General features: G+C 29.3%; 1 protein-coding gene across 8 annotated transcripts in view; it reads left to right on the forward strand.

Moving 5' to 3' along the window:
* LOC136989236 (transcriptional adapter 2-beta-like) overlaps window positions 1-14,441 on the forward strand; it is a 69,682-nt gene that overhangs the window by 23,316 nt on the left and 31,925 nt on the right. For all 8 annotated transcript variants that reach the window (XM_067287335.1, XM_067287336.1, XM_067287337.1 and 5 more), the window contains 4 exons: window positions 2,519-2,559; window positions 6,438-6,488; window positions 6,570-6,626; window positions 6,708-6,808. In XM_067287335.1, coding sequence (XP_067143436.1) covers window positions 2,519-2,559; window positions 6,438-6,488; window positions 6,570-6,626; window positions 6,708-6,808 — 250 coding nt within the window. The remainder of the gene's footprint in view (window positions 1-2,518; window positions 2,560-6,437; window positions 6,489-6,569; window positions 6,627-6,707; window positions 6,809-14,441) is intronic.

A 14,441-nucleotide genomic window follows, 5' to 3' on the forward strand; every position in this document is an offset into this window, starting at 1 on the left:
GATAAATCAACATACTTTTTCTGTTTCGCACTCTTTAGAATTCTGATAAGTCGACTCCCCTCCTGAAAAAATGAGTTCACATCGTACAATAAGCTGTGGTGTGAACTCATTTTTCAGGGGGAGTCGACTTATCAGAATTCTAAAAAGTGCGAAACAGAAAAAGTATGTTGATTTATCCAGTGGTGACGAGTTAAACGACGTCGAGTAAACCGAGTTTTTTAAGGTTTATAACATTAATGCCCATGTAAGTGGGCCGGGACCACAAAAAATAACTACGTAACCGACGAGTGACGAGTTATCCGGGTGTCGACTTATGTGGAGTCGACTGTAGTTTATTTAACACAAATGTTTTTAATATTTCTTAATTTCAACTTCAGGAATAGTTGCAAAATTAAACAGTTTATATCAAACAGAAAACCTGGAGAGATTCACTACCATCATTAGATCGTCTCTTTATTTTTATTATTAATACTAGATTATCTTCCGTAATATATAGACTATGTCTATGCATTTGGGCTTAATCTATAGAGATTTTTACAAGAGATAAATGATGGCATTACATCAGTATAAGGTTAGTGTATAACTGATAGAATTGACATAACATTAATAAAAAGTAACATGACATAATTTGACAAAAATTATTCTGGGTTCTAGGAACTTAATGGTATTAGAGTTTATAGTCAGTCTAATGATTCTAGTCTCTTCCCGTTTTATCCTTATATCTTGTTGGGCAGCATAAGCTGCTAATGCAGTGGTTTTGAGATGCTTTTCAACAGTGCATTTATGCTCCTTAATCCTATGTGCCAAAGCACATCCTATATACATTAGATTCATGTCAAAATTGCTGGTTCTGAATTGGAATTCTGTAAACATCAGAGGAGTTAGTGAAATAGTTTTATAGCCAACCAGAAACTATTTTGGATAAATCATAGGGATGCTGACACCATACCTACAGCATAGAAGTCCATTTATGAAATGTAATTTGGGACTTGGTCATATTTTAATTGTTTTTGTTTATATTAATCTCTGTTTTTAGCACTTTCATATCATTTTGCTTATTTATTTGTTTAATTATTTTATTAATTTTAATTTTCTATGCAAGTGCCCTTTTTGGAATGCTTTTTAATTTTTAAATTATTTCTGTTGCATTCGATATGCTTATGTTTGTTCGTTTTTATTTAACCTATCCGACGTTGAAATTCTTCTCCGTTGCCTGTGACGCCACGTTTAATTTTTGTCGACGATTTTTAGAGGATATTTTAGCTTCCTCTCTCCTGAACTATTAAATCCTTTAGTGATAGATGCATTTGTGATATCAAAGGGGGGAGTGGTGGTATTTAAAATATCTCTAATTTGTCTAAAAAAGGCTGTCAGATCTTGTTAATTTTTGTTTGTGCATTAAATTCTACTCTGTTACCTGTAGGAACTTTTATAAGTTTGAAGGGTTTGTAAAATTTTTTTTTGATATTATTTTCTTACTTTTAATAATTTTTACAGTATTAATTTATTATAATTATTAAAATTATCACAAGATGGCATATTAACCTCCTATTTCTCTAGACAAGTTATTTCTTATTTAATTACTCACAGCCTTATTATATTCCAATAATTCAGCGGATTGACTGGCTTTAATTAATTAAAATTTTGCATCTCGCTCGGTTACAGTGTATGGCTATTGCTGAATTTTTATAATTGTACTTAATTGCATGCAAGTGTTATGTAATTCTTGATATTTAATGTTCTTTTCATTTCACGTATGTAATATTTCCATCCTATTCTTTTGTTGAAAATACAATTGTTCTGGTTTTTATTGGGTTCATAAATAAATCCCACATGGGGATGGCTTTTTGCACGCACATGTACTTAAGAGACAACAAAAATTTAATGTATTTAAGTCTAATTGTATTTTATTGTTTGATTCATAATATTTACAATCTCATTAAAATAATGGTAATTTCAAATAACTCAAAAATTCTTTTTACTATATTCCTTCCAATTTGGTTTATTGATTGTCAACTGCATAAAACAGAAAATATTTTGAATGATTGAATATCTTATTTTTAATAAACTTTGAGCCATTAATAAAATTTTTTAAATTCATAACCTTACGTATGTATATACAGTAGAGCATCGATTGTCCGAAACAGTTTGGGACCGGGGTTGTTCGGATAACCGATCATGTATGAAAAAATATATTAACCTATCCCATATTGAAATTTGTTCAAATCCTGGTGCGTCCTTTAGCATCCTCTCGTGGTCGTGCTAGTGCTGCTGGCTAAAACACGCACACCAACAAAAATAATATCGGATTAGCCCAAGATGTAGCCAAATATTGCAGCGCCACAACACTAGTGGAAATTTAAATTTGTCAACTGGAACACTTTCGGTTGATCGATATTCGGATAATCGATGCTCTACTGTATATATTTATTGTTTATTGTATACGAATGAATATTATCTTTAAATACATTTATGAACAAATTAAAAAGAATGCTTTTTATTTATTTTTTTTTTTCAGGGAGGATATAGCAGAAAGTGTAAATGGAAAAACTGCTGATGGTAATTATTTTTTTTAAGTGTTTAAAATATTTTCATAAGTCAATAATGATACAGATACAACACAGTAAAATCAATTTTAAAAATATTTTATTGTGAGATACAATTATAAGAAACCAATTTTGTAGACATTACAAGAAGAATTATCCAAATTGATAATTCAGTAAATTACAATGAAAATAATAAAGAAATGAAGCTAAAAAAATTTTTTTTTTAATTTTTCAGCAGTAAAGAATAATTGTTCATTTATTACTTCAAAGTCAAACAGTTAGAATAACTATCAATAACAAACAAATAAATTGTTGAAAAAGGATGTTAGAAAGTAAAATAAGTTGTTTCAAAGTAAATAATAGGAAATGGATAATAATTTTGAATTAGTTGTTAAAAAAAATATTTACTTTTTACAGATAATTTTCAGAATATCACAAAATTGAAATTTAAAAGTGATTATATGCTAATTTAGAATATTCGAGAATATTAATTAATTAATGTGTGTTCAAGGAATATGCAAACGTTGCAAACTTTCTAATGCAAATGACAATATTTTATAGTTAAAAACATTAAAAGTAATTTGGGGGAAAAAAATACAGAAACTTAAAGATAGTAGTATCCTAGAAAATATGCAATCTGAAATTAATTAAATGAAAAATAATTATTGAATATTGAAGTTTTATAAAATCTAAAGGCTACAATACAATGTAATGAAAGTTTTTGTATATAAACATAAGAAACTGGATGTTGTGAGCACAAAATTAGGATCATATCACAGTGTATTAATTTTAAAAATTCATACAACTTCATTCATTTTTAACTAGTAATTTTGTTTTTGTTCAAACCTAAAGATGACTGATAAATGCAACCGAAAATATTTATTATTTCAAGAAAAAAATACATCTATTTAAAGAAACCAAAGTTTAAATAATGGAGAAACATTTGTTTGGACCAACTTCAGTTAACATACTGTCTCCTTTGGTTTTTTTTAAATAGCTATTCTTGAAACATACAAAATGGTTCCAAGCCTTACATTTATTATTTATTCAATTTATTGATTTGCTAGATTAAAGGCTGTTATCTAAATATATAAAATTACTTGTCCTGACTGGGTGACTGATTGATTCATCATCGCCCAGAGAAAACTGCTGAACCTAAGGAGGTGAAATTTGGTACACAGTTAGGGTACGTCATGAAAACACACACTAAGAAGGGATTTTTGGAAATTCCCCTGCAGGGGGGAGAGAGAGAGCATTAAGGCTTAACCTGAAGAACAGCTTCTACTATACTATTTTAGACGCGATTTTTTGTTTTCAACTACGTTTAGTCTTCATTGAGTACTTTGTCGTATTAAATTGAAAACATTTCAGACATTGTTATAAATATCTTTATATATTTTGATTTTTTAACCAAATGTTTGAATCGTTTTAAATTCAAATTTGTTATTGCATATCGATCGATTATAGAACGATCGTAAACGTTCCAGAAAATTGATCAAATTGAAAACAGTTTGTTTGATTCTCAGCAATTCTCATCATTCTCAGTGGTAGGTGTTATATAACAATTACTATGGTTGTTGAAATACTGAATATAAATGATGTTGCTTGCAAAATTTGTGCGGGTGAAGTCACGGGTAACAGCTGGTTCACCATATAATTCATTGTAGCAATTATAATCTTCAGTATTTTTGACACTAATGAATAATGCATTATAAAATTGATGATAAACTACTGCAATAAAATTTATTTTTTAGAATATTGAAGGCTTGTTTAGTAGAAAAATCAATATTCTAAAAGGCAAAAATATTTCAATAAATTTTATTGCAAGATTGTGTCATTGATTTTGTGATGTATTATTTATTGTATATAATATTTGTAGTTGTGTATTGTAGCTGTGATAGAAATATAATAGTTGATGATTTTAATTTATGTTATCTGTTTCATTATCAATAATTTAATTTTCTTATATATGTTATAATGTAATACTCTAATTTTATTGAATTACAAGGCTTACACTGCTACAATCATGCAACAAAATTTATTCATTATTTATAAATGCTTTTAGCCAATTTCATGTCAAATTAAAATTCTGGAATATATGAACAGGTTTTAAAATAGCTCCACTTAAGAATGTCTGTTCAGGAGAATTAGGGAATAAATAAGTTTTAATTTAAAAAGGCAGGCAGTATACAGGTATACCTCACCTTATGTCTGTAATTGGTTCCAGGAGAGGCGACTGAAGTCGAATTTACTTGTCACTAGGCTAAACCACAAATAACCATTGCAGTTCTGTATTTTATTTATAAATGCATTTTCAATAATATATGGTTAATAAGAATCTATTTTAAGCTTACAAACAAATAAATTCTAGTTTTTAATATAGTACAGAAAAAAAGTAATCTAAATTTACGAATACGTGTACGAGGGCTATTTTTTTAAATAAGGTCGTTTGTGAATGAGAGTGAGAATGACGCGCAATTGCAGCTGTGTGCATGAGCATCTGCTTTCAGCATGCTTTGCGTGTGTTTAGATACTATTTGCAGCCGTATCGCTTGTCTGTGTGCTGAGCTGTAGAAGTTTATAACGTTTAAATCTAGCCCACCAACTGTAAGATATAATCTGTTATTCAATTTCAGCACAAAAGATCATGGTAACTGTCTTTTGGGACAGGAAAGGGACTTTGTTAGTGGATTTTATGCCAATAGGCACAACAATCAAATCTAGTGCTTACTGTGTGACCTTGAGAAAACTCTGCCATGCTATACAAGACAAGTGGCGCGGTCTAATGTCTTTCGGCGGCAGGCGGCAGATTTCTTTGAAGTCGGAATTTAAAGAATTTTTGAGCGGTATGACAAATGTTTGAACATAAATGGAAATTATGTAGAAAAGTAGATAAAAGTATGTAGAATATGGGAAAAAATATATTTTAATGATATTTAGAGTATTTTTCTTCTTATCAAAAAACGGACCTTATTTAAAAAATACCCTCCGTATGTACATACTTGAAGATGTACAGTACATGTTTACAATCTGGTGATGTTTACAGTACATCGCAGACTCTTTATTTGTGAATGTAGTTTGCTCTAAGACATTATAAAATGAAATGATTTTTTAAGGTTAAATAACAAATGCAGTTATTAAAATTATTTTGTGATAGTAGAAAATAAACTAATTTGTGAAAAGGACATAGGATAAGAAAGATAAAGAAGCCCTGTGTTTTCGTCTGTTAAATTTATATGAAAATTTTTTTAAGCATTTTTTCATAATTTTAAATGTAATACTGTCCTAGCTGTTTACTAGTTTTAGTAATGTTGAAATATTTAAACAAAAATTTGAAGCACCTGCTTGAACACGAGAGACTCGGAATCCTTCCCTAATTCTTGAAAGTTTGTGTCATCAAATCTGTTGAAACCATAGTCCACTTAAACATTACTTTAGTAGTCTTGTTTATTCATATGTAATTATTAATATATTAAAATGGCATATATTTTATTTTACTTGTTTCATTTACAGTTAAGATTTTGAATATTTATTTCCAAATTACTCTTTCCATTATATCGAAAGTGATCTATTTTAGACTTTTGAAGTACTTTTTCTGTTTTGGTTTTTATTACTAATGTTTATGCTAAACTTCAGATCATTTCAGGAATATCTAAAAGAATATTGTCCCTATCACACATTATCTTTTAGATATTCTGTGATAGGGACAGTAATATGGCATTAGTGATCCTTTATATGTTTTGTCATTAGATGCTAATTTTAATTAATCTTACACACTAATTTATTTGCATGATTTACTGTTGTGATATTTGTAAAGAATTTAACAGAAAACTTTGTTATAAAATTAAGTATGGATCAATTTACAATAAGTATTTTTCATTGTTATTACAGAAGTGGAGGAGCATTATAATAATATGTATATCTTGGGAGCAATTGGACAAGGTAATTATTATATTATAGTTTTAAATATTGTATAAAATAATTTCACAGTTCACAAACACTGATTAACTTATTCATTTTTAGCAACTTGGTCTTGCCACACAAAACCTAACATCCAAGATCATACAGTGTTAGAGACAGGTATATAAAATTACGGTTACTTACTAAAGTTTTTTTTAACTATTTTTAGAACATTTTGAAGTATAATTTTACGATTTGTAGGATTATTATCTCCAACTTCTCCATCTTCTTCGATACCAGAAGTTTCTTCTCAAGAACAGCAAGAATTGGGTTATATGCCACAAAGAGATGATTTTGAAAGAGTAAGTAAATAAACTTTCTTATTGTTTTCCATAAAATTTTATTATAGGGTAACTGTATTAGTAATTGGCATTTTAAGTCTGTTTTAGGTTTCGTATGTTGAGAAACGTGTAAATATATAAACTTTTCTTTATATAAAAAACCATAATGAAAGGTGAACTTATTCATTTTATTGATAGCTAGTTTCAAAATTATTAAAAAACAAATAGTTTTTCTGAAAAAATTAGTTTTTTAAATTGTATACAAAATTCCAATAATTGTCATCTACAATTAAAACATAACCTATAGTTTAAATGAAATATAAATATAATTAAAAACTAATTTGTAATGTTTATTGTATCATTAATACAAATAGAATCTTTCCTTAAAAGATTTTTTCTAAAATACTGTACTGATTTGATCAACTTATTCTCAACTTAATACTTCACTAACTAACTGATATATTGGATTAATTTAGAAATAAAAGTCTCAGTGGTTCCCCTTTGGAATAATTCCCTACAGTACGTAGTTTTAATTTAAATCTGTAACAATGTATGGCAAAGGTGAACAATTTTTTATGTTTAACTAGCTTATTTTAAAATTTTTAATTTCTAATTGGCAATAACTGGTACAGTTATGCTATTTATTAATTGATATGAAAACATTAAACCATTGACTGTACCTTTCATCATAATTTTTAAAAAAATACACATTACATAGAAAAATATCAGTTATAAAGTTTCCAATAGCCTTTGCCAAAATGACTATTGGAAATAGTTAATTTCTCTTCTTTGTCAATATTATAGATTTCATGAATATTAGTAAGATTAACTTATCATGATAAAATAATAAGATTGGATCAACTATTTAGCTAGTACTTTTCAAATTAATTTCATAAATACTATGTAATTTGAAATATCATCTTGTATTAAATTTAATTTTAATTTTTAAATAAAATAAAATAATTTAGACTATTCTGGAAAAGATCAATTTAGAGTAGACTCAAACCCTTAGCTACCTCTTATTTTGTGGATGCATTGTCAGTTGCACTGCTCAAACTTTGGTCTGAGTTTTGCTTCTGGACCAGTTAATTTTAAGAAGTAACCATATGGGTCACTTGCTATACCAACCGGGGACAACTTGGCTTGGCTGTCTATATTAATTGTCGGCTAAAACTAACTTAAAAATCCAATACATAACAGTTTTCTTAATGTAGAATAATTTTTTTACATTTTACTCACCTCGCTAGCATTTCTAAGCATCAATATCTCTTATTGTATTTTATTTTTTACTTGTAGTACTAGATTCTGTTTGATAAAAGATGAGCTTTTGGAAGTAATTTTTGATGAGTGGTTAAATTTGTTAAATCCTAGAATGTATAAATAAGTATCATCAAGAAGTATAAAATATCATTAATTAAGTAATCTTCAAGTAAGAAACAATATCAAAATAAAATTTCAACTGTTGTTTTCTAAGTCATAATTCAAAGAGCAAAACAAATGTCAGTATCTTATTGGAAAATATAAAATGCCAATTTCACAAAATAGGCAACATTTGCAGATTCAGCATAACATATACCCACTCATACCCAACTGTTCTAATATTCTAATGGCTAAAACTTTTCACAAATCTTTAATTACAACCAGTTTATTCTATGAAACATTGATTTCTTTAAAAAAGTATCTAGAAAAGACTAAAATATCTTGATTTTCACCATGTTGAATCATCAGGAACAAGAGTCTTTCCTTGCACAGATTACCTTTTATTAGAGGCTACGCCATTGCAAAAATATGCAAAAACAGTTTCAAAGAAATTATGTATTTTTTAATTGTTTGGCTTATCATCACCTGTGAACTTTTTAAACTATTTTTGCATAGTTTTGTGGAGGTGTAGCTGTAGGAAAACTGTTGTTCCTGTGGTGATTCGATGTGGCAAAAATTAAGACATTTTAGTCTTTTCTATGTACAAAAAACCAGCACCTGATCACTCGCTGAGAGATATTTATTCTTAACACAAACGTTTTCAATCCAATCAACGGATCATCTTCAGGTAAATTAGAACATTACAAAAAATAGAACAACAAATTCAAAATACAAAAAATATAACGGCTAACCAATATGTAACTAACAGTACAATAACGTTTCTAAATATCAACGAATTGATAAAAATGCTGCTAAAATTATAAATAAAATATTAATATATAACAAACAAATAGTGTACACAAAATATTAATACCTCCGCCTTAATAAACAAATTAATAACACTAAATATTAACCCTGCTTAATAAGCTGTACAGAGTTTTTCATTTAAGTATACATATTAAAATACATAGTCTTTTCTAAAAATAGTCTAGTCTAGTAATAGATCGTATAAACATAGTCTTTTCTAGTCATAAAAAAATACATAGTCTTCTCTATGTATTTTTTTAATGTGTAAATTCATCAATCATTTTTTAAAAATCAAGTGAAAAAAATTGATTTCTTTGTCTAAGCTCATACAGATGATGAAGAGATATTTATAAAAATTCAGCAATGAGTTTCTTAACTTTCCCAGCAATATTTAATACTGCATGTGTGCATCTGTAATATTTATTAAAAATTTTTTATATTTTTAATTATTATAAAATGGCAAAAAGCTTAATTTTGAGGGTAGAGATGGGTTTTATAAAAAACTGTAAATGCTAACAAGGAAAATGTTCATTACGTTTGACCATTCTCGAGATATGACTTACGACCTCCTTTCTCTCCCCACTCCCTCTACCTTTAACCACCAAAATTGAATAGCATCAATCCTTCCTAATACACTAACCTCCCTACAAACTTTCAGAAATTTTTGACAAAAAGCACAGTAGTTATTAAGCTTCAAAGAGGGTGAACAAAATCATGCCTCCCACATATACTAACATACACATACTAACATACATACAGAAAAAACCCCAAAGTTTTTGCATTTCTCAATGTTTCAAGGTTCCCCGAGTCCAAAAGTATAAAAATCTTGGGGGTCATTTTTTGACTATTGCCATACTTTCCCTCTGTTATATATAACAGAGCTGGGAAACTAAAAATACAAAAGAATAATTAATTTGGTGAACCTTGAAAAATAAAAGAATTCTATATAAGTTTACTATAATTCAAGATAAGAAAAATAGAAAATAACCCACTTGTAATTGATTTATTTGTTTTAACATTGTATCATTTACAATATCAATATGGACATATGGTAATTGTAGAGTTTGAATTAGCTTGAGAACTGTTAAAAATGATTATATTCTAAAATAGGGAAAGGATTTTCATTTGTCACTGGATTCTTGCTCTGTGGTGTTCTAGACAGTTAATTTTTTGAGTTGTTTTAAATCAAGGTCCATCCATATATATATAAGATATGGACAAAAAGTTTGTAGACAATTAGAATAAAAAATTTTTATTAGTATTCAGTAACAGTAATTTTATTTTCCCCTTGTTCACAGTACACTTACTTTAATATTTTTCACTAACTAAAACATTGCCAGAAGTCTTCTTCTCTGAGCCTCTTCGGTAAATGCAGCAATTCTACTCTAAGACATGCTCTTTTTCCACGTGTCTATATCACATGACCATTTTAACTTCAGGAAAGATAAAAAGTCACACGGAACAATTTCTGGAGAATATGGGGAATATTCGAGAACGATCGTATAAATTTTGGTGGAAAAAAATCACAAATAATGAATAATGAACAGTGTATGGGGAGGTGCATTATTATAATGGAGAACATTACTACTCGAGTATATTTATTCGATATTTATTCGAGTATAATGGAGAATCCATTTGTTATTTATCTGCAAGCTTGGTTTCACACACCTCACTCATTCTCGCCTATCCTTTGGATAAAATGAAGAACACTCCGTCTGATTAGGTGATATGAGCTTGTGATGTACAACACTTCAAATATCAAAAAACACAATCAACATTTTCTTGATTTAGTGATTGTAGAATGTTTGAAAGGTCCAATAGATACAAATTACAAATTGTTTTGAAATCATTTGTATTATTTAATGTAATCTGTAAGATCGGTGCACTTAATTCTGTGGTGCCGCAATGCTACTTTACTCTTTTTTTTAATACTGATTTGTCGAGTTGCAAAAACATCTGTTGCGACAATAACTTCATCTATAAAATTTTTTTTCTAGCCAAGGAATTTTTGAAGTTATGGGAAAAGGAAGAAGTTTGATGGAACCATATTAGATGAATGTGGGTCATGTAGAAAATTCATTTCTGGAGTTTGACTAGCACAGATGTGGCTGCACGAGCTGGTCCGTTGTTACTATGAAACTTGCTTTTTCTTGGTCATTCTTGGTTTTTTCCTCACAAATATTTTCTTTTAATTTTGTGCAATCTTGCTCATTTTATTTCAGCAGTCTTGTAAAACTGTATTGTGAATTTTAATGGCAATTGTTTTTTTTTCCACCAAAAATGATACAGCATATTTACCCAAAGTATTCCTGTCACTTTTAATTTCACTTGGACTTGTATCCTTCTTGGCAGAATATTTGACAATAGCATAATCCTCAATATTTTCTATCTTTTTAAAAAACATTAGACAAACTTATGGTGCGACTATGCAGACGCAAATTTAGAGCGAGCGGTATAGTTTTCGCAAAGGAAAACCATGCACAAGTGAGAAGCAAGAAATAATGCTGGTGAGAGCAAATTTCTGGTTCTCGCACATATCTGACAGGTTTTGATATTTATCGCATCTCGCCTCTTCTCGCCACATATTCTCGCTCGCTCGCGTCTGCATAGTCGCACCCTCACTTTTGTAAGGTATCAAACAAAAACTATTTGACATATTATTATAAATTTTGTACATGTTTAAACTAAAAATTAAGTATTTAAATGTCAAGAACACAATGAGGTGATTGTGACACCAGTTCTATTAGGCCTTGATCTTTTCTAACTTCACTTGTAGATATTATTTTCAGATACCAATGCACTGAATTAGCAGGATTTACAATTTTTGAATTATTAAATGATTAAATATAAAGTACTTTATTTATCCAAATATAAGATACACGTTTTGATCAATTTTGGCACCGTAAAAATGCCACGTGCCTTACCTTGGGGAATTTTTGCCGCAACCTTTTTCATAGATGCGGTGTCATTTATATGCATTTCTGCCTCATATAAGTCGGAGTATTCTATCACTAGTTATCGACACAGATCTGTTCACTGTGGTGGTTTAGTGATGTGTAATAAAAATATTTTATAAGCCATGGTATTATTTTTTTTAAAATAGCTTCAAATTTAACCTCATTCTGTACAAGTAGAAAGCTTGCTCTTCATTGTTCATTCTAAAAGACACTGTGTTTTTAATTATTTTTTAAGATTAGTTTTATGATAAAAGTTTACCTATTTATTATATGTACATTTTCAATAAATGAGTTTCCTCAACTAATTTTTAGAAACAAAAAAAAAAAACACTAGGTTTTGCAACAAAAGGGCCAGTTGAATTTTTACTTAAATCATTTGTTTTTTTGCAAACAAATGATTGAACAATTCAACAAAACACTCCAATATTTTGAAATAAAAACAATTTATTATTTTTATACAATATTTATAAAATTAACCAATTCAAACATTTATCAGTGAGAAACTTGGACTTGTTGTTTTTCCATTCATTTCTCGACGTCTGGTTCCGTCGATGTCGGTAACGTCTGCAAATCACCTCGTTCCGTTATTTGAAGTTTGTATCGTTTTTCATCAGAAGGTTTGTGACAGCATTAAAACCTCTTTCTCAACTAAATATGAAGATGGAAAAGCAATAAAAAATTTTCTAGCCATCTTCCACAACTTGGAATACAATGTAGGTATTTGATTTTACAGCCAAAAGTTTTGGTAGTTTTCTTTAAATTTAAATTTGAGCTCTTTATTGGATGCCAATTCAATAAGGTGTCTTTGCAAACTGGTTACTTCGACACAAGGAAAGGGATCCAAGATCGAATCGGGTATATTCGGTGTGAGGATGTCGTGAAATCAGTCTGAAAAATCTTTGTGAAGAGCCTCCAAATGTTCACAATATAAAAGGATGTCACTTATGATTTTTCTGTAAAGACAAATTCAGGAATTGAAATAATTCTTCTCTACCAATATTCTGTCTGTATAATTTCATCTTTGTCACAAAAGAAGATAGTTGATTTTGTTTTAATTAAGTTTAAGTTATTGCTTTGCTGTAAGCTGTAAGTTAATTTTATTAAATCTCTTGAACAAATCTGTCAGATAGGCAGTATTTATTTTGGAGGTAATTAAATCGGTTCTTAATATTGGATCTTTAGTCTCGAGAAATTGCAAAACAGAATCATAGAGTGTAGAATCTTTTTAAGCAAGTATCTTTGGATAGCCAGCAAACCTCCATATGTAGTAAGAAGTTATTGTATTGTTTGTTGTTTTCTTTGCACAGGTTCGTAAATAACCTGTTACTAAGCAGATTAGACTTAATTTTGTTAACTGCTGTAATAACGTATTGTAGTAAAGTTTCTTGTCGAGGTTTTTTGCTACTAAATGCCGTCGATGGATCGTGCAATGTATGGCTTATTACATTTGGCACAGCCTTCTTTGGAAACAAAACGAAACCTCTACGACGTCCTACTGAGACAGGAGGTCTGTCTGTTGCCACAGACTCTGTTAAGGGAATCTCTTTATCTTGAAAAAATATTTTAACAATATTAAAAATGGACTCCCTTTTTGTATTGCTTATCTTTGTTTTAGCAAACAATAACTCCTGCAAAATTTTGTTTTCTTTTACAAAGCATACATATGCTAACAATAATGTTTCATTTTCTGATAATGTGGATTCATCAAGTTGCAATGTTGATTGTAAGAATTCACAAAGAGATTGTTCGACACTTTGAGCCATTTCATCTATCCTATGTTGAACCGTGTTGTAACTTAACGAAATTTTCTTCGGAGTATCAAACAGAAATGTGTGAAGTATGGTGCGTAAAACTTCTGCTATGCAAGGTAAAAGTAGTTCTTCACCAATTGTGTATGGTTTTCTGGACTTAGCAATAAGTAAAGATATGTTATAATATGCATGTAAACCATCGTTGTTGTTTTTGGAAAGGTTGAAAACATACCAGTTGAAAAACTGCACATGGAGTGATTGAATGTGGGATATCTCTTTGTCATTTTTATCAGTGTGCATCATAAGTGATCTTTCAATCTTGAAGGCTTCGTAGCTTCGTTATTGAAAGTTTTGTGACATAAAAGACATGTCGGCAAAGTTTAGTTAACAGGTGATTCGATAAATCTGAATTTTAAATACCCGGCATTATTGACTGCATGGATTATATGTGATTTAGATTTTCAACCAGTCACATATAGTTTAACTCACAGATATCTGATAATTAAGTAGATGTACAGTACAGTAAGCATGTGATAAGCAGAAGATGGACTAAGCAAGCTGCTATTACTTAAAATTATGATCACAATGTCACAAAACGACACAGAAAAGTATATAGAGTTGCTTTTTTTGCTATAAATTTATTGTTTTGATATTAGTAGCGACACCTGTGTGTCAATCTCTAAGATCAGATAATATTTTGTTCTGTTAGATGGTATAGTCGCATTACATACCTGCAAGTAGAACAATATTACACTTGTAATATTGTGAGATATGCAACTT

The sequence above is a fragment of the Centruroides vittatus genome, unplaced genomic scaffold, assembly GCF_030686945.1.
Source record: "Centruroides vittatus isolate TY-2023 unplaced genomic scaffold, ASM3068694v2 scaffold_450, whole genome shotgun sequence".
NCBI lineage: Eukaryota > Metazoa > Arthropoda > Arachnida > Scorpiones > Buthidae > Centruroides > Centruroides vittatus.